Source organism: Abramis brama, assembly GCF_963993115.1.
Source record: "Abramis brama genome assembly, chromosome: 1".
Taxonomy (NCBI): Eukaryota; Metazoa; Chordata; class Actinopteri; order Cypriniformes; family Leuciscidae; genus Abramis; species Abramis brama.
The window spans coordinates 40,625,123-40,644,552 of NC_139963.1; the positions used below are offsets into that span (position 1 = coordinate 40,625,123).

At 36.6% G+C, this 19,430-nt stretch overlaps 2 protein-coding genes across 7 annotated transcripts in view; both read right to left on the bottom strand.

Annotated features, from left to right (window-relative positions):
• Nucleotides 1-6,851, bottom strand: part of pbx4 (pre-B-cell leukemia transcription factor 4) — a 42,709-nt gene extending 35,858 nt beyond the window's left edge. For 3 of the 6 annotated variants that reach the window (XM_084113936.1, XM_084113934.1, XM_084113932.1), the window contains exons 1-2: nucleotides 5,593-6,845; nucleotides 1,259-1,360 (exon numbers count right to left, since the gene is read on the bottom strand). In XM_084113936.1, coding sequence (XP_083970062.1) covers nucleotides 1,259-1,360; nucleotides 5,593-5,777 — 287 coding nt within the window. In that variant the 5' untranslated portion in view covers nucleotides 5,778-6,845. Of the gene's footprint in view, nucleotides 1-1,258; nucleotides 1,361-5,592 lie in introns of all 6 variants that reach the window. The other 3 variants (XM_084113935.1, XM_084113937.1, XM_084113933.1) reach the window with 3 other exon arrangements.
• Nucleotides 6,852-13,172: 6,321 nt separating this feature from the next.
• On the bottom strand, nucleotides 13,173-19,144 carry dsn1 (DSN1 component of MIS12 kinetochore complex). The gene is made up of 11 exons (XM_084134925.1): nucleotides 19,076-19,144; nucleotides 18,752-18,779; nucleotides 18,092-18,347; nucleotides 17,939-18,012; nucleotides 17,751-17,823; nucleotides 16,877-16,958; nucleotides 16,725-16,775; nucleotides 16,555-16,626; nucleotides 16,327-16,474; nucleotides 14,901-14,988; nucleotides 13,173-13,642 (listed from the first exon to the last, which is right to left on the bottom strand). Exons 1-11 carry the CDS (start codon nucleotides 19,105-19,107, stop codon nucleotides 13,560-13,562), a joined length of 987 nt encoding a protein of 328 aa, XP_083991051.1. The 5' UTR covers nucleotides 19,108-19,144; the 3' UTR covers nucleotides 13,173-13,559.
• Between the last annotated feature and the right edge of the window lie 286 nt (nucleotides 19,145-19,430).

Below are 19,430 nucleotides of genomic sequence, written 5' to 3' on the forward strand. Positions count from 1 at the left end.
GTTAGCTTGTCTTATCGCACTGCCTACTTTCCAAATGTCTTGTGTATCATCCAACTTGAAGAAGTAAATCTGAAGTTTGCTCAGCTTCCAAGACTTTATTCGCTGCCTAAAATGTTTCTTTGTTGGCTTTGATGTGTTCACACCCAAAAATTTCAGGAATGTAGAATTCAATGCAAGAGGAACAAACATTTAAAAGACATGAGATGGCAAAAATAGATCACTGCGTCTTATTGTAGGTTATTTCTTTTTGCAAATATGAGCAAGACAAATACAGAAACATCAAGGAATGACAACTGATAGTACAAACAGAAACCCAAACTCGTGTCAATGGATGGGTGATCATGAAAAGACTAAACTGATGCAACCAAAATCTTTCCTGGGATGTGACATGGGGATGGAGATTTGTTTTAATCAATTGTATGAATGTGTGAAGTCTGTGGTGGTTAAGAGCATTTGGTTCACTTGGCCTGATAGTGGGCGAATATATGTGGCTTTCATACAAACTAATCTTAAAACGAAAACCATCTCATGAGGTGTTTTGAGTTTGCTTTACTTAAAGTGTCCATCGCTTATGTGAGCGCAAAGCGCTTCAGGTTCACTTTACCTTCTCATGCACATAATCAGAAATATTTTGGCCATTAAAGGTTACTATACAAAGAGAATGATGACATGCAATGAAACAAACAAGGAGATAAGTCACTTATTCTCATTTCTAGAGATAACGAGGGGCATCTTTTAAATCTATTGTCAAATAAACAGAAAAAGAAAGGTTTTAGTTTAGTTTCCTGTGAAAATTTAGGCATAATCTGAGCTGCCTTGCTTTATAATTGAATATTATATTATAAAATTTAATACAGATATAATAAATAAAATATAATTGTTTTGATATAATCAAATTGATTAGCCTATTATAAAATTTTATTAAAAAAAATAAAAAAAATCAATAAAACATTCAAGTGGTTATTGAACAGTAGACTAATCACAACTAAAACAGCCCCGACTAAAAGCCCATTTTTAGGGCCAGGGACAATGTGAATGCAAACAAGAACTTGATTCACATTTTGGTCTATTCAAAGGGGTCTGAATTGGGTTCTTTAGAGAAGGAATTGCATAATTAAAAAAAAACAAAAAGTTTAGCCCCACAGAGATTGAAGTGCTTCTTTAACTGTATGAGAGTGCATTTTTCTCTTTGTCATCAACATGGAGGGGATGATGGGGGAGAGAAGAGGAGGGGGTGCTCATGCGCTCCTGTACTGACCTGTGCTGGAAGTTGAGCGGCAGGGCACACCCTGCTGTGCTCCCCCCCAGCTCCCCCTCCCTCTGTGGGGTCCACTGCGCCGGTGCCTCCTCTGGCCAGCATCTGGACACAGGGCAACAGGGTGAGAGGCTGAGGGCGGCAGGCACAGACAGCGCTGGCATCTGCCCCCACCGTCCCGATGACATCCCACCCCATACACCCCTTAAACTGGGACCAGAGACCCCCCACAGTAAATAATGCAGATCAAGAGAAGAATAGAAAACAGAAATCAAGTACTGTGGCACATGATAATGGAATCAGAACAAGTCTGATTGCTGCCAAAAAATGTTCAAGATGTCGAAAGCAAAACCTGGGTAACAAAACAGTAACTAGTGAGTGCAAAGTAAAAGAAATCGCAGAAATCTCACATAACACAAACCTACTTAATGAATTAGGACGCATGCATGAAAGTGCTTTTATAGCGATATAAATGCTTAACTTGCTCTTTTCTGATTGATGTAATCTAGTCAATCAATTCAATTGACCTTATCTACCAATGCAAAGCAAGTCTTGTGCATTACATTTATTTTTGAACATGCAATGAATAAGCAATCCAGACAGAACCACGTATCTTTGCTTTCTGAGCAAAGCACGTGCCTCCACTCAGCAAATAATGCAGGTTTGGGACACATTAAACTAATTAATTTAAGAGGCATTGTGATGAGCCACAAATCTATTTAATGAGATACCACAACCATGCATATTTCATTAGTATCAAATAAAGGAAATCTGTTTATAAAAGAGATTTAAAAGAAAAAAAGAAAGCAATATGTCTTATAATGTGCAAGATTGCTGACCGCACTAGGTACAATCTCTCTGAAGCGGAGTAAAGCTCTCCACTCCGCAAATGAAGCTGGCTTATCTGCCCTAAAACCATCCCGCACTTGACAAAATAATAATGCATATTTCTCTCAGGTATCCAAACTATTTCAGGCCTGTGCGGAAGCACCAAAGGGCTTTTTCGCTTCATAACTGAAGGTGGCAAGGGCTTATACTCAAGAATAACTGTAGAATATCAGCGACAGAGAAGAATTGACTAAAGAGAAAATGCATTTACGTCCATCACTAACCATATCTTGCATTATGCTTAAAGGAATAGTTCACCAAAAAGTTTCTGTCATTTACTCACCCTCATGTCAATGAGATGCTTTGAATAATGTTTTTTTACACCGCCTTTTCCCATACGATTCAAAAACGTTCCCTTTTCCCCAGCTCTCAAATTTGATTCTGCATATTTAAACGTGCCATTTCATGACCAGCAATGAAAGACAAGAATTAACAGAGTTTGGCATCATTAACATGACACATGCTGTGACAAATCTTCATGCCAGTTTGAAGATGCAGAGGTTCCAGATTTGAGAACATTTTTGCTATTTACCTTTTAGAAATAGGATAGCATCTGCATAGATTAAGGAGGCATTTCTACCTAATTTCTAGCTTTTAAAAAACTATTTTGTTGTCTTTATTGTTGGGTACGATCCTTGCAACAACAAAAAAACAATACTCTTAAATTGGACATTTTCAGACTCCCCTTACTTCAAAAACTGGTTGAATGAAATGTTTCATGTTTTACAAATGGAGGGTTTTCCTTCTTTTGAGCCTAACTTTTAGGCCTACATTGTCAATTTCAAACTGCAAGTCTGCATAATGTACCCTTGTTTTGTATATGGTAAAAACTTGACATGGGACAAAATATTGATAGGGCGATATATCGCTGTCCTTCTCTGTGCGAATGCGATGCGAGAATCGATAAGCTGGCGCCGATATTTTAATTAATAAAATAAGGCGCTCAACACATGAATGAGGGAAACGTGAACAGAAGTTAACTAGCCTAAGAAAAAGAGTTTTAAACGGGATGGTGGACAGCAGTGCGAGTAAAATAATAGATGCCCCAGCCACATTTAACGCACTTCAGCTTTTATACCACTGATGGGACAAACATGTTGTAAATAGACATCTTTGACGCTCTTTACCGAGCACTTACACAGATGCACACGGGAGCGTTTGTACTTTGTACATTTTGTTGGTACATTTTTAAAACAAACATTTTTAAACATTTTTACACAAAGAAACGGTTTAAGCTTTTCAAAAGTATAAGCATAAAATGTTTAATTTACTTGATGTTAAATTTAATTTACGGACTGAAATACTTTTTGGACGTAAAGAGAGAAAACCTGCACTTAACCTTTTCACCGGGATTATGTTTTTATAGTTAGACAGATGTCGTATCATTATAGGATTGTCGATTACCGCAGAATACCGGTATCGTGAGCCATGTATCGTATCGTGAGGTACCCTGTGATTCCCACCCCAAGTAAAAACTTAGACAATTATATTTTTGGCTTTAATAAAAACCATTTAATTTGGATGTTATAACAAGAAGCATAGTTTTTAGGCATCCATGACAATTTTGGAGAGTTTGAAAACTCAAGTCTGGTCCTCACACAAAGCAATATGACTTCAAGATAGAGCACAGGTCATAGACAACTTTTATTATACTTTATTTTTTGAGCTTGATGGTCACCCCGTTCACTTTCATTACTTTGAAAAAGCAGCCAGGACACTCAGCAAAATGAAAAAGTATTTTTTAGGTGAACAATTCCCTTTCCTTAAGACTGCTGATTGCTTATCTTCAACCAAATACCTAAAACCCCTCTTAAAACAGGCATGCACACCATCACAACATCATCATTCAACTCATCCGTCTTTTGTACAAGGGAAACAAAGTCACAATATCACCCGAGAAATGCGGTATAGATATAAAGGCAATTTCGCTGGGTTTATAAGTTGCTCGAGTAGCGACCCTCCATCTCATTAATAGAAACTCAATTTGTGGACAGCTGCACACGCGCACGCATTATAGGAGAATTGATTGCGCCCAACACACAATGAAAAGGATGAACACCAGGGAGGAGGAGGAGGGTAAAAGAGAAGTGAATTAATTAAGAGAACCAGGTGGTCAAATGGCTTGGTGGAAAATCACAAGCTAATGACACATCACAAGGCATACGCGCACATACGATCCCTCATTAAAAGGCAGCTTTTGTGCGGGATCTGTGGCTCGGGTTGACCTTTCAACAGATCGCAGGTCACAGCGCGCAATCTAGCGATCCATAAGAGATCAATTTCAGTGCGGTCAATAGAAACACACTGAACTGTACCCGAGGAGGATCTGCAGGTAACGGCGGGAAAGTCGTCAATCCTGTCCGGTGTTTTCGTCTCGAGCCGAGGTTAAGTCTGACACTGTTTGACGGCGATGACTTAATTAAGCGCGCGCTGATTATCTATGCTAATGACGAGGTAGCACATTAATCCAATTCATTTATCTAGTGGGGCCTCAATCTGGCAGACGCACGCTGAAGACCAAATGGCTTCACAGAGCCCATAGGCTCCTGATAACAAACATATTGGTTGACCTCTAAAACCTTTTTGGCCCCATTTAGCAAAACCAGAGGAGGGGAAAAATACTTGCATCCTTAGGTTTTAGTAATTATAGTCCTATTATCTATTTGGAACATATTTAGTGCATTGTTTGAGTGGAAAGCAGTGGAAATACAAACACAAGGACTCCTAGTATTAAAACTTTTTCGTTATAATAACTTTTTAATGAGAAAGTTCGGATTGCTTATAAACTCGATCATGTAATGCATTTACATTCATAAGATTTTTTTTCGAAAATGCCAATTCATTTTGAACTTTTAACAACTTGAAAAGGTAAAATCCGAAAATGTGTTAAATAAATTAACACACTTTTTTTTATATTAAGACACTAAGTTCTAGTGAGAATATGCGCAAATGTAAATTAAGAAAAGTATCAGAACAGTTTTCTTTAATGCCATGTCAGCATCTGTGGCTATAATCATGGCAAAAACTGAATTACAAAAAAAATACAAGAGTTGCATACAGTACACAATAAAAAATGAAAACCAAGTAAACGGGAAAAAAAAAACACCAATTGATTTTACACAAGATTTTTAACATTAACATGATTAAAAATTCTAAAACCTTATCTGGTAAAACTCTTACTAAACAAATCCTTAAGTGAGCTTAATACAAATGTCTGTGTTCTACTTGCATTAAAAAAGGGACAGTCCAATAAAATAATATTTAAATTAAGAAAAAGGTGCAAGCCATTGTATCACATACGATTTTCAGGAGACAAATTGCCGCTATTTATATTGACTGTATTTAAAGCAATGAGGTGTAGATTGTGTCCAGTTGCTTTTGCACACTATCTATCTATCTATCTATCTATCTATCTCTTGTCCTCCTCCTCCTCCTCTCACAGGTCTTACCTCGCCTGGGCTTCGTCGAGGCTCTCGTCGGTGATGGCCATGATCTGCTGGAGAATATCCCCTATGTCTTGCTGCGGTTGACCGAGGGACTGCTGCTTCCGAACCGAATCGGGGTCACCCACGTCGGCTTGAGAGAGTCCGCCGAGTCCGCCCATGCTAGCCAGCATTCGGGTCTGTTCATCCATAATACTTTAAAGCCGAATCTCGCCGTTTCCCCAACCGCAAACCAATGAAAACCTGTATCAGCGATCTGTCTTGGTGACCATGTACCACCAGCAGCGTGAATACAAACGTGGAGCTCAAGGAATCACTAACGTTAGATAAAAAAAACAACGAGCGCGCGACTGGAATGTGGGATTTAACCACATCAAAACGATGCGCGATTGATGGGAAAAGGTGAGTAACTAGTTTGCATGGGGGAAAAAAAATATATCGGACCGCGTGCAATTCCTGCAAAAACCAGTATTGTCTAAAGCAAAACGCTGCACACTAGCACTCCCATAAAGCAGTCTAACAAGAAAATAAAAGCGTCCCTGGAAACATGAAGTATCCCACGCGCGGCATCTCAAAGTATCGCCTCTCTAAACAACTCGCAGTCCGCGATAAAACCATTCATGTCAACAATCTGGCTTTTCGTCAAGAGGCTGTTGTCGCTGACAGCTATTACAGTAGAAATCTCAGACACTACTAACAAGCTGGACTAAACCAACCAGAGCGGCTAACAAGCTAATAGAGAGGAGGAAAAAAAAAAAGTCCCTGCTTGAAAATAAATCGAAATAGAAACTCAAGCGTTCGCTTATTAACGTCTCCTCACTTAGGAAAAAGACGAAACTCAACGGTCAAAACGAATCCCGAGAGCAGCGGACGAGCGCGACCGCTTTTAAACGTAAATCCGAGATCTCCGACACAATTGATTCGCAGTGTTGGCTAGCTGCTTAGCAGCGGAGCTAACTAGCATTCGAGCGCTGCTAGCAACAGATTCACACGGGCTCCACGAACCCCCGGGACCAACAGCAAACTGCCCCCGAAATGCCCCGGCTTTTAGGTGGACGGCTCGAAACGGCTCAGAACAGCAACGCTCAGCTCCATGCCAGCCAACTCGACACAGTTGGTTTGTTCCCCAAGCCGCGGTGCTGTCGTAGAAAAAAAAATTGCCCCTCTCTTGTGTTTCTGCCCTCCTCGGCGGCTCTTTTCTCCCCCTCTGAGCGAGCGCACCACTGCGCGCGTTCACGCTACTACACACGAGCGCGTACGTCATCATCGCGCACAAAAGAGCCGCTACTGTGTGGCGCCTCTAGGGGCGCCAGTGACGCGCGCGCACGCACGCGCCCGAGCGAGTAAACAATTTGCGCGTCTCTTTCAAACAGACCGCATGCTGTAATTTCATCATGTAAGTGGCTTTTGTATAGTTACCATAGCTGAACTATGGCATTTGCAGGCTACTTGTAAGCGCATAGTAACCTGAGGTGAAACAATGGCTGGCGCCTAATTGCTGTGCTTTGATCTGTGTAGCTGTGATTTCTGTTACACAAGCTGTGGAATTTTGATAATTACAATTTCCTAGTCCAATTAATTAGCCTAAATGGATTCACTCCCTTCTTCCCCTAATAGGTTACATTTAGAATGAATCTACAACATTGCTGCTAATAATAATTACAGCGTTACTGTATTGCAACCATGGTGAGTGTGGTTTAAACCAAGAAAGGTTCTATAAATATATATATATATATATATATAGAATATATATATAGAATCTGCAATATATGGAGACACTTATAGGGGTTTAGTTTTATGGAATTAGTTTTTATTCATTTTTAATTGTATTAATTAAACAGTTTGTAAACACACTTTATCACTAGAACAAATTGAAATAATTCATTAATCACGAAAGTATTATGCAGTCAGTTCAAACGAGTCAAGAACCCTATAGTGTTATAGAACCCTCCAGTGAAGAAGTCTACACATTCCATAATCAGCATTTCAGTGTATGTTACAAAGCATAATTAACCCTTAATTGTGACCAAAATGTCTGAACTGCCTCTGTTCAAAACATTTCACAAAATATTCCATTACTCAAATGAAATATCTAGAAGATGCAAATCAAACCTGAATGGTTGTAAAACCAACATTCAGAATGTTTGATAGTGCTGCCAGTATTGGGGGAAACGCATTACAAGTAACACAAGTTACATAATCGAAAATGCATACAAAATGTAAGTTACTTTTAAGTTACATGTAAGTTACTTTTTCAAATAAGTAACGCAAGTTTTCTTATTTCTTGACTGACACCTCTTCTGTCCCCATGTTGAGTGAAATCAGGAGATGCGGAGTGTGTAAACATGATGGTTGTTGTGGACTAAATGTGAGCATGAATTTACTCATCTCACTCGCACAAAAACAGATTCAGAATTCCTCTAAATGAACAAAATGAATTACACAATTAAATTACATATTAAATTACACAAATATACCCTACTTTATGTATTTAATCTCACTTCATTAACCAATGTCTTTGCTGCTGACCTTCGATGATCCAATTCAGCCATACTAATAAGCAAAAATGACTTTAGGTAAACATCACATTTGTTCAATTTTATTTTTTATTTGTATTGCTGAAGTATGAGTGTTGAACTTTCTACTGTGATCCAGAATGGCAGCACAGCTGAAAGGTCCAGCCTGATGCTTATTCATGTCACTTTTGGTCTCGAAGGGCCTTTAAATTTGCCAAAAACAACTTTTTTTGCAATTAAAAAACAGGAAAGCCCAGCCCAGGTGAGAAAAGGTAGCGTGACAGTATCGTAACACATTACTTTGCATAAAAAGTAACCAAGTAATGCAATTAGTTATCGTTTTAGGGAGTAACGCAATACATTACTTTTACTTTCCCCGACACAGAATCCTTTAAAACATGTCTTTGGGTAAATTGGGAGCTACTGGTGCACTCAAAGAAAAGCCTGTCCAAATGTACTGTTAATAAGAAGGAATTTTCCATATTGATTTTTCTCAGGGTTTGGTTTCACTGCATGTGGAATTACGCATTGCTTTTGTCCTGCAGCCAAAAAGGTTTGGTTACTAACATTCTTCAAAAAATATTCTTTTATGTTTCACAGAAGAAAGCAAGTCATACAGGTTTGGAAAGACATATAGAATGGGTGAGTGATGATGATGATGATGACAATGTTTATTTTTTGGGTGAACTATCCCTTTAAAATATGTTGTGACAGCATTAAAGTCTGAGGTGTATTGCAAAACATTTTGAACCACATCAATGTACAAGAAATGCTTCAATGAATTGATAAGGTTTAAAGTCCCCCTGTGGTGAAAATCAAGCTTTTAATGTTGGTGATATGTCTATGTGGTGTTTTTAATATGCTTTAAGACAAACCATGTGTAAATTCATAAATCAACACCATTGCTGAGTATTTTCTCCTTAAATCTGCAGTGAACCAAAAACGCGGTTTGAAATCGCTGGTGTTTCTGATGTCACAAACCTTGTAACCAATCACATCAATGTGTGATCGTCAATGCGTGGATCTCTGAGCTGGTGTGAGTGAGTGGAGGCGGGGCTAATTTACATATTCATAGAACCGCTATACTAAACGAGGCAAAGGTGTAGAGTTACATTCAAGCTATTTTAAGGCATGGATATAAAGGAAAACGCATTTAAAATTACGTTAAGAAAATGATTGGGTTGTATATAGAGTGAGTTAAGATTTCTCACTTTTAAATTGAATCTAAATTCAGTTAATGTATAGATTAATTAGCCAAAGTTTCACAAAATGTAGTTTTTTTTTTTAATGTTTTTTAAATTCATATGTTAAGAAGATTGTTTTTGGAGAAAAAAGTTCAATAAAATAAAAATGCTTTCAAAAAGTTAAAAGCTGAAGATTATTTTCTTGATTACAAAGTGAAGTTAAATGAACCTATTAGTTATCTAATAATATTTCCATGTCTGTCCATATAAATGCCCAAGTATAACATTCCTTATTTAAATCAATGTGTTTTAGCTAGTGCACGGACAGAGCAGATTAAAAATAAGTGGTCCCAATTTTTTTTGCAAACGTGGACGTTTTGGCGCAGTTCATCACTCAGAGAGAAAAGACAGGCTTCTCAGACGAATGGCTGCTGGGATACATGGAGGGGAGAGACTCAGCCTGGAGCATTTCAATGGGAGTTTGATGATGTGTGTGCAAAGAGAGGAATGGGACAAAAGTGGTCCTGGTTTATGCTGACGCGTAGCGGATCTCTCGGCTACAATCTAACACTAATCAATCTGAAGTGAGAATGAGAATATTAGAGAACAAACTGTAACCTGAACTCGTTATCACAGCGTTGCTTTCGCACAGTGAGATTTTGAGTAATTGTAAATCTATATTTTTTTCAATCTTTCTCCTTTCATTTCCTAAATGATGGACAATGTGGCCCAGTGGTAAAATGTACCACTATATGTATGTATGTATGTGTGTGTGTGTGTGTGTGTGTGTGTGTGTACATATAGTGGTACATTTTACATATATAGTAGTAGTACACACACACATATTATATATATATATTTTTGTAATATTAAAATATTTCAGTAATGTATTACTGTTTTTATTGTATTATATTATAATTATATTATATTTTATTTTATATACTGTGTACACATATATAGTACAATATATATACACATACATTATATATATATATACACACAAATACATAGATATGTGTGCATAATATTTATGTATATGTATGTTTTTATTATATTGTATTTGATATACTGTGTACACCGTATAATACAAAATACATACATGTGTGTGTATATATATATATATATATATATATATATATATATATATATATATATATATATATATATATATATATATATATTTATGTATGTACAGTCGTGCTCAGAATTAATCATACCCCTGGTAAATATGATCAAAAATGGCTGTAAAAAATAAATCTGCATTGTTTATCCTTTTGATCTTTCATTCAAAAAAATTGGCAAAAATCTAACCTTTCATTGAAGTAAAATAATTGAAAGGGGGGGGGAAATCACATTATGAAATAAATGTTTTTCTCCAAAACAGGTTGGCCACAATTATTGGCACCCCTAGAATTTTTTACGTGTAAAATATCTCTGAAGTATATTCCCATTAATATTTACCTTTTTTAGCACACCAGGGTGACTAGGAACATGAAATTGTCCAGCTATGACTTCTTGTTTCACAGGAGTTTAAATATGAGGAAACACAAAGGCCAAATTCCCTTAATCATCCATCACAATGAGTAAAACCAAAGAATATAGTTCTGATGTGCAGCAAAAGATTGTTGAGCTTCACAAAATAGAAAGTGGCTGTAAGAAAATAGCTAAAGAATTGAAAATCCCCATTTTGACCATCAGGGCAATAATTAAGAAGTTATAATCAAGTAAAAATGTTACGAATCTGCCAGGGAGGGGACGTGTGTCTATATTGTCTTAATGGATGGTGAGGAGGAAAGTTTGAGTGGCCAAAGACTTCAATAATCACAGATGGAGAATTGCAGAGATTAGTTTGGGGTCAGAAAGCCTATTAAAAAAAAAATCAAACAACCCCTACATCCCCACATGTTGTTTGGGAGGGTTTCAAGAAAAATGCTCCTCGCTCCTCCACGAATAAACTCCAGCATATTAAGTGGTCAGACACGACTGGATCTTCAAAAGGTACTGGATTCTGTGGTCAGATGAAACGAAAAAAAGAGCTTTTTGGCAGCAAACACACTAGATGGGTTTGGAGCAAACAGGGATAAAAAGTACCCCATGCCTACGGTTAAATATACCACTGGATCTTTAATGTTGTGGGCCTATTTTTCTGTATCATACAAATAAATAGTTAAAAAATCATATATTGTGATTTCTGGATTTTTTTTTTTTGATTATGTCTCTCACAGTGGACATGCACCAATGACAATTTCAGACCCCTCCATGATTTCCAAGTGGGAGAACTTGCAAAATAGCAGGGTGTTCAAATACTTATTTTCCTCACTGTATACACATATGTGTGCATATATTTTTGTATATGTATACACTATATATACCGAGATGCATGTTTATTTACACATACACATTACATACGCACATACGTGTATATCTCTCTCTCTCGGTGTATGTATGTATATATATATATATATATATGTATATATATATATATATATATATGTATATATATATATATATATATGTATATATATATATATGTATATATATATATATATATGTATATATATATATATATATATGTATATATATATATATATATATATATGTATATGTATGTGTATATATACAAATACATACACATATAAATGCATATATACATACACGCATATAAATGCATATGCATATATATGCATATATATGCATATATATATATATATATATATATATATATAGTATATGCCGTAAAGTGACCAAATGTCTATTTTGCATAATACAGAAATGTATTTTAATTGATTAATGAAGAACCTGTTCTGCTCATCACATTTATCACAACGATACAAACCAGTTCCTGACAGATACTGAAAACAAAGCACGATTTAACATCCCCAGCAACAAAAGGACCATTTGATTTCTACTCCAAAGAACGTAGACAACTACCACACCACGTGCATAGATTAATCTTTGTCAATTGACGTTTAATTTAAAAGTATTTGCCACCATGAGAATAGTGTTTCCCCCTCTTGACTGTGAATAGGTATTCTTCTTAAAGCTGTTTGAAGCAGATGCACCCTCGGCCCACAAGCGCTGAGCCTCATTTTCATCTAAATAAGAATCGATCCCTCTTGCTGTGCCACCCCCAGTGCTTCTGACGCTTAACCCCACTCTCCTGCTAAACCACCTCCATCCCTACATTAACAGAGAAAACTAAATACAAGCCAAGTCAAATCAGCCTACATGTGCGCCAGAGAAAAATGACCTCGTTTTCCAGCAGCTGAGGTCGAAACGGTTAAAGGATTGTTGAAACGTTCGTCTTTGATTTCTTTGATCACAGTGGACGTAGTATTGAGAGTGAACGTGGCTTTGTTCAAGCTCAAATACTGTTATTATGTCACGGAAGTTCAGAGCAGGTCATGTTTAGTCTTGTGGGCATAGAAATGTGATATAAACAGAGAGGATGTGAAGTGGAGAAATCATCTAAGCCTGTTTCTTGCTCAGCAACCCTGTGCAATGTTGAATAGAGAACAAGGGATGGAAGTGTGGGGGAAGGGGTCACAAGAACAAACATAATAGAAGGCTAAAAGGCCCTCAAAGAGCTCATGACTAAAGCCCAGAGGCCAGTGTCTTTTCTTTAGGCTAATAAACGATGACTTGAAGCATCTAAATACTTGCTTGCAATGTTTGTCTTGGAAACAAGACACCAGCTCAAACACTTCATTCAGTTTTGCCATTCAGGCAGAAGAAGAAAAAAATCCAGGGATGGATGAATGAGTATCATCCATAGTCCATTAGACATGCATGATATTTTAAAGACCATTTAAAAGCGTTTGGAGCTCAAACTGAGTCAAAAAATTTACATGACACAACTGTGAAAGAAAGCAGAACAAGTTTGAAGTAAATGACAAGGCATTTAATTGTATTCAGATATCTTTACAATTGTACAAAACAACACAACAGTCTTGAAAGCACACGGGTAAAAGTAGAGCTTTGAATAACTAGTCTGCCATCTAGTGTCCATCTTCATCTACACATTCTGAACCTTTCTCTCTCTCACACACACTGGAGGACATTAAACTAAACAGCCACAGACATTAAAGACAATCCAATATTCAAAATTCATCTATTTTTTGTCCAAATTACTGGGTAACAGAGAAATGTTATAGGTTAGTTATAGGAAAAAAGTAGAATGTTACATTAAAAAGTTATTAATGCATTACCACAATGGTCATATCAGATTCTGTGGAAGCACAGCATCCTATGGGAGTCATCACGGCACTGTAAACTAGGAGGAAACACTAGATACGGATCCTTGTATCAGCTGTCTGACTGGGGATGAAGGGAGATTCTGAAATCCTGCCCTGGATGCTGTGTGGGGGGGGGGGAGCTCAGTGTTAAATAACTCATTTCACACACTTCTGAATTACAGTAAAATCACATGGCACTGTCAAGGCAGCTTGCGTTGAACTGCATTTCATGCGATTTTTACTTTGTAAGTAGTAGAGCTGCACGATTAATACGTAAAAGATTTCGATTCAAATACCCAAGCGATCTTATTCCTAAACGACGACGATTGTACAACTAGTAAAGCGATCACAGCGAACACTCAGATCTGCGTTGATGCTGCCACTGACCCACAGACAGAAGTTGTCATCTATGAAACGGTCTTTTCAGCCACACAGTATCATTATTTCTATCACAGATGTACTGGGATAAAAGTTTATAGTTCAGATATAAACACTTGATGTCTACGGAAACGACCTAAATAGAGCAAATCACCTTTTGAAAGGAACTCGACGCTTCAAATAAAGATTGTATCGATTACATCGTTACACCAGTAGGTGGCGACAATTTATTCGTCATTGAATCATTCAGAGATCTGTTTCAAAATGCCAATTCATCCAGTAATGAAACAAGTGAAGTATTTATGAGCGAGTCTTTGTATCATTAAAACATATTTTTAAATAAATAAATTAAACTTAGTAGACTGCAGCAATTAGCATTTTGTCAGAACCTCTCGTAAATGACATGTTATTTTGTTTAGTTGTCTGTTCAGAATTCTGGGAGAATCATGATCTTTAATTACAAAAAAAAATTAATTTTTAATTTATCCAGAATCATGCAGCTCTTGTAAGTGGTGTTATTTTTCAAACACTTCATTAGATGTTGCCGCTTTTTTGTACTTGATTTTTATGTTGTGATCAACAAAACGTACACCACAGTTCAAAAGTTTGGGGTAGGTACAATGTTTAAATGTTTTTGAAAGAAGTCTCATGCTCACAAAGGCTGCATTTATTTGATCAGTAATACAGTAAACACAGTAATATTGTGAAATAATATTACAATTTAAAATAACTGTTTTCTATTTATATATATTTTAAAATGTAATGTATTCCTGTGATGTAAAGCTGAATTTTCAGCATCATTACTCCAGTCTTCAGTGTCACATGATCCTTCAGAAATCATTCTGATATGATTTGATGCTCAAGAAACATTTCTGATTATTATGTTGAAAACAGATTATTAAACTCTTTAAAAAAAAGTCTTACTGCCCAAAAACTTTTGAAGGATAGTGTCTGTCTGTCAATTATTGAGCTATTCCACAGACTGAAAGCCATATTCTCACCTAATCTGGTGCTGGTCTCCTTTAGCAGCAGCTGAGATTCCTCATGGAAAGACAGCAGCTCCCTCATTATACAACAGTGAGAGTCCATCTGTGAACAAACACAACTGCACATGACAGCAGCTCTCAAAAAAACAAACAAAAAAAGTAACCAATTCTCTTATTGTACTCATTTTTTAAACTGCACATTACAAATTGTTGCTTTATTTCTGAGAACTCTACAAAAATACAGCATTATCAGTGTAGTCTAACATGACTCTTATTAGCCAGGTTTTTTTCATTTAGGAATTTGACGGAATTTTCCGGCTTTCCGCACTTTCACTGTTATAGGGTAGAGGGCGCTATGACATCTTCTTGAAAAAGTACAGAATCTCCGGATCAAAACACAAGCGATAGAAGCATTGCTTTAACCGGCAAAATTAGCTGAGAACCATGCTGTGTCTACATTGTGGACAACATTAAAATATGCCACAAAAAAAGTTAAATTATTTTTGCTTAGGCTGTTTGTTAAATATAGTATATATTAGGCCTATATCGTAAATAGCAGACGTGATTTTGCCCAAAAAATAATGATAAAAATAATCATATTTAAGCATATCTTTGTTTATCCCATTTTTAAATTGTCTTATTTGAGTATTCAAATATGTGACCCTGGACCACAAAACCAGTCATAAGTTGCATTTGTGGCGATAGCCAACAATACATTGTATGGGTCAAAATTATCGATTTTTCTTTTATGCCAAAAATCATTAGGATATTAAGTAAAGATCATGTTCCATAAAGATATTTTGTAAATTTCCTACCGTAAATATATATATAAAAAAATGTTTGTGAGTGGATGCAGCAAAATCGCGAACGTAAATGAACAACTTTAAAGGCGATTTGCTCAATGTTTCGATTTTTTTTTTGCACCCTCAGATTCCAGATTTTCAAATAGTTGTATCTCATAATAGCCAAATATTGTCCTAACAAACAATACAATCAATGGAAAGCTTATTTATTCAGCTTTCAGACGATGTATAAATCTCAATTAAAAAAAATTTACCCTTGCGACTGGTTTTGTGGCACAGGGTCATATTTAGAAAATATTAAGGAATTTGGATTAAAAAAAACAAAACAAAAAACATTTTAATATCTAATTAGGTTGGATATAATGCAACAGCTACTTGCGTCCCACAGCTCTCAACTTTATTTTAGGCCCTTTGTATTCAAAGTTTGGGCACCTTTAGTACAGAGTTCCAACAAACAAACTGTAAAGAAAGCTTAACATTTAATGAAAAATAAAAATACTTGTAGCAAACTCAAAATGTGATAATGCCAGTGAAAGTGGTGGCAGAACTACTGGCCCAACTGATTTCAATTCCTGTTGAACTGTAACTGGTTCTGAATACTTTTGCATTCGAGTGAGTCTTAAACGTCCTGGCCTCACCACTAGCTCCATGTTTCGGAGTAGTTTTTGCTGTCCCATGAGTACTGCCTTGTAGTCGGGTTTGCTCAGAACGAGTTGACTCTGTGAAGACTTGGCAAAGCACGATGGGTCCAGTGGCATACCCTTCTCCTCCCCCCGCTCCACACATCTGCAACGGGACAGAGATGCACAGTTAAACGACATTTCTGTATCCATACATGTGCTGTGCATGTGTGTAGTTGTGCTCACCTGTCCAGTTCGTCAGCTTTGGTCCGGTGTTTGTTCAATAGCGACTCCCATGACATACTTTCAGCCTGTAACCTTCATAAGCACATGATGACCATTAACAGCTATAGTCATGAAATAAATTCGATTCCCACTGTAGTGTCTTGGACTGATGAGAGCAGATGGAGAATTACCTGTTAATGTCCTCCTGAATGCGCGCAGTGGTCATGTTAACAACGGGGTCACTGCATATACAGAGAGAGAGACATTTAATAAACTAGAGTGTGCTTCAGGATCGAAGGACTACCAATTAATAATTCCTTTTAACTGAAAAACTGACTTTTACCTCTTAGTAGTTGGGAGTGAATTCTGAGTTTCTCTGCTAATGTCTTTAGCCAGACTGTCCCACTCTTCATGCAAAGACTCAACTGGAAGTGAACGACATTCATATAAACATCATGAAATGGATTTTTGACATAAAATGCAATTAGTATGTATTCAATTCTGTTTTTTCTTTATCAAGACAATGTTATCTAGCTGGCTAATTCTAATAGATGAGGTTGTGTTACAATTGCAAAAATTACTTTTTAGACATATCAGTAAGAATATGTTGGAAATTACACTTTTTCCAATTACACTACTATTCAAATGTTTGGGGTCATTAAGAATTTATTTATTTTTTTGAAAGAAATTATTACTTTTATTTAGCAAGGATACTTTAAATTGATCAAAAGTCACAGAAAAGACATGTTGTACAATGTTACAAAAGGTTTCTATTTCAAATAAAAGCTGTTCTTCTGAACTATTAATCAAAGAAAATTGAACATTTCAGCAGCACAACTGTTTTCAACATTGATAATTATCAGAAATGTTTCTTGAGAATCATATCATCATTTCAGAATGATTTCTGAAGACGGGAGTAATGATGCTGAAAATTCAGCTTTGATCACAGGAATAAATGACATTTTAAATAAATTAATATTAACATAGAAAACAGTTATTTTAAATGATGATCATTTTTGTGAAACTTTTACAGGGTGCAATCTTGGTGAGCATAAGAGAAAAATTATTTGAAAAACATATTTCCAAACCCAAACTTTTGAATGGTAGTGTGTATAACTGTATAATTTCCAACTCTTTTTGTTTAAAAGCAAAAATATTTTAGAGAAATTTAGGAAATTGAACACTTATATATACATGAATGACAGGCCCTGACTTACCTTGAGTCTGAAGTGTCTCTGTATCGACACCAGGAACAGTGTACAGACTGTTTTTGACCCTCTTCACTGTCCTCTATGTACAGTCATGGAAATCAAAAGGTTTATGGAAAAAGCCAGTAAAGTATATTCACTGTCACGCTTGGCAACGGTTCATTTATTTTACTTTAACAAATATTAATTTTACAGACCTGCATAGCAGCTTTAATTAGCATCTCCAGCCTCTCATTATCAGGTAAAGACAGACTGATGGTTTCACACAGGGCTAAAAGACACAATGAGAACAGAAAGTCAACACAATCCTAATTGACGTCCAGTGAAAGGCTCTTGGGCTCAGCACTCACGCTGCGAGGAGCCGGGGAAGGCTGGCAGAGAGCGTCTGCCTCGGGAGGATCTCCTCAAGGACTTCCTCCGCGAGCGAGGGCTCAGTTCAGGAGCGGTTTCCCTCATGCCGTCCTCAATCTTTGAGTCCTCTGGCCGTTCCTCTTCTGAACGCTGCATCACTGAAGGAGCAGGTGATGTGCAAGGAGACTTCTGAGGAGGACCTGAGATGTGGTTACCGTCATGAGGACGTTTGACTCCATGAGACACTTCTGAGACCTAGTTGAGATGAAGCACAACTCAGTATTACATACATAAGACATAGGTTGACTATGCATTCACATATTTATTGTGACATTTTGACTATAGACTTTGGATTCTGTATTAATGCATGATGACAACTTTTGGGGTCTGTAAGATGTTTTGAAATAAGTCTTCAAAGCTGCATTTATGCGTGATCAGAAATACAGCAGAAACAGTAATATTGTGAAATATTATTACAATTTAAAATGTAATTTATTCCTGTGATGTCAAAGCTGAATTTTCTGCATCATTACTTCAGTGTCACATGATCCTTCAGAAATCATTTTAATATGCAGATTTGATGAATAAAATTATTGTATTTAGTTACTAATCGCAAATATTTTAACGTTACATTAAAAAAGAACAGAAAACAGATTTACCCTGGTGTCGAAGTTGCTGGCATCACATCTGTGAGAGAGATTAAATGGTCATATAGATTACAGCACACCAAACAAACTACACAACCTTGTTTGTTGCATTTAATACAATGTAAAGTATTTTAAATAATAGTTATCAGTATTTGTCCACTAACTAATCAAGCATCATATGGCCAGTTTAGCTGACAACAACATCAATCGCGTTAAACGCTGTTCTAAATGCTGCGATTTACTCAAGTGAATTCTTCATGCAGAAATTACTATCACATGTGAGTGGGAAACATTTAGTACATCTATTCCCCGTGTTGTAAATAATAAAACACTCACGGCTCAAATACTTCTTTCTGAAGCTCCGCCATTTTCTTTCAAAGACCGCGCGCAGTGTCAGATATGCCCCGCCCACTTTCATTTCGACCGCGATGGTTCTTGGGAACTGTAGTCACGTTACATTAGCGTTGAGTGCGAGCTGTGCTTTATTTTACTGTCTATGGTGCTGTGTGACATTGCTTTTTTTAAGAATCACAATTCCCATTTTTTGGTTGTGAAAAGACTATTATATATGTTTGGTAAATATTATTCAATATAAAATTAATCATTCTTACAAATTGTAACAAAATGTACAATTATTTAGACACACAAGTAGGCAAAATAATCTCATTCCATATTCTTACTTTTTAAACAA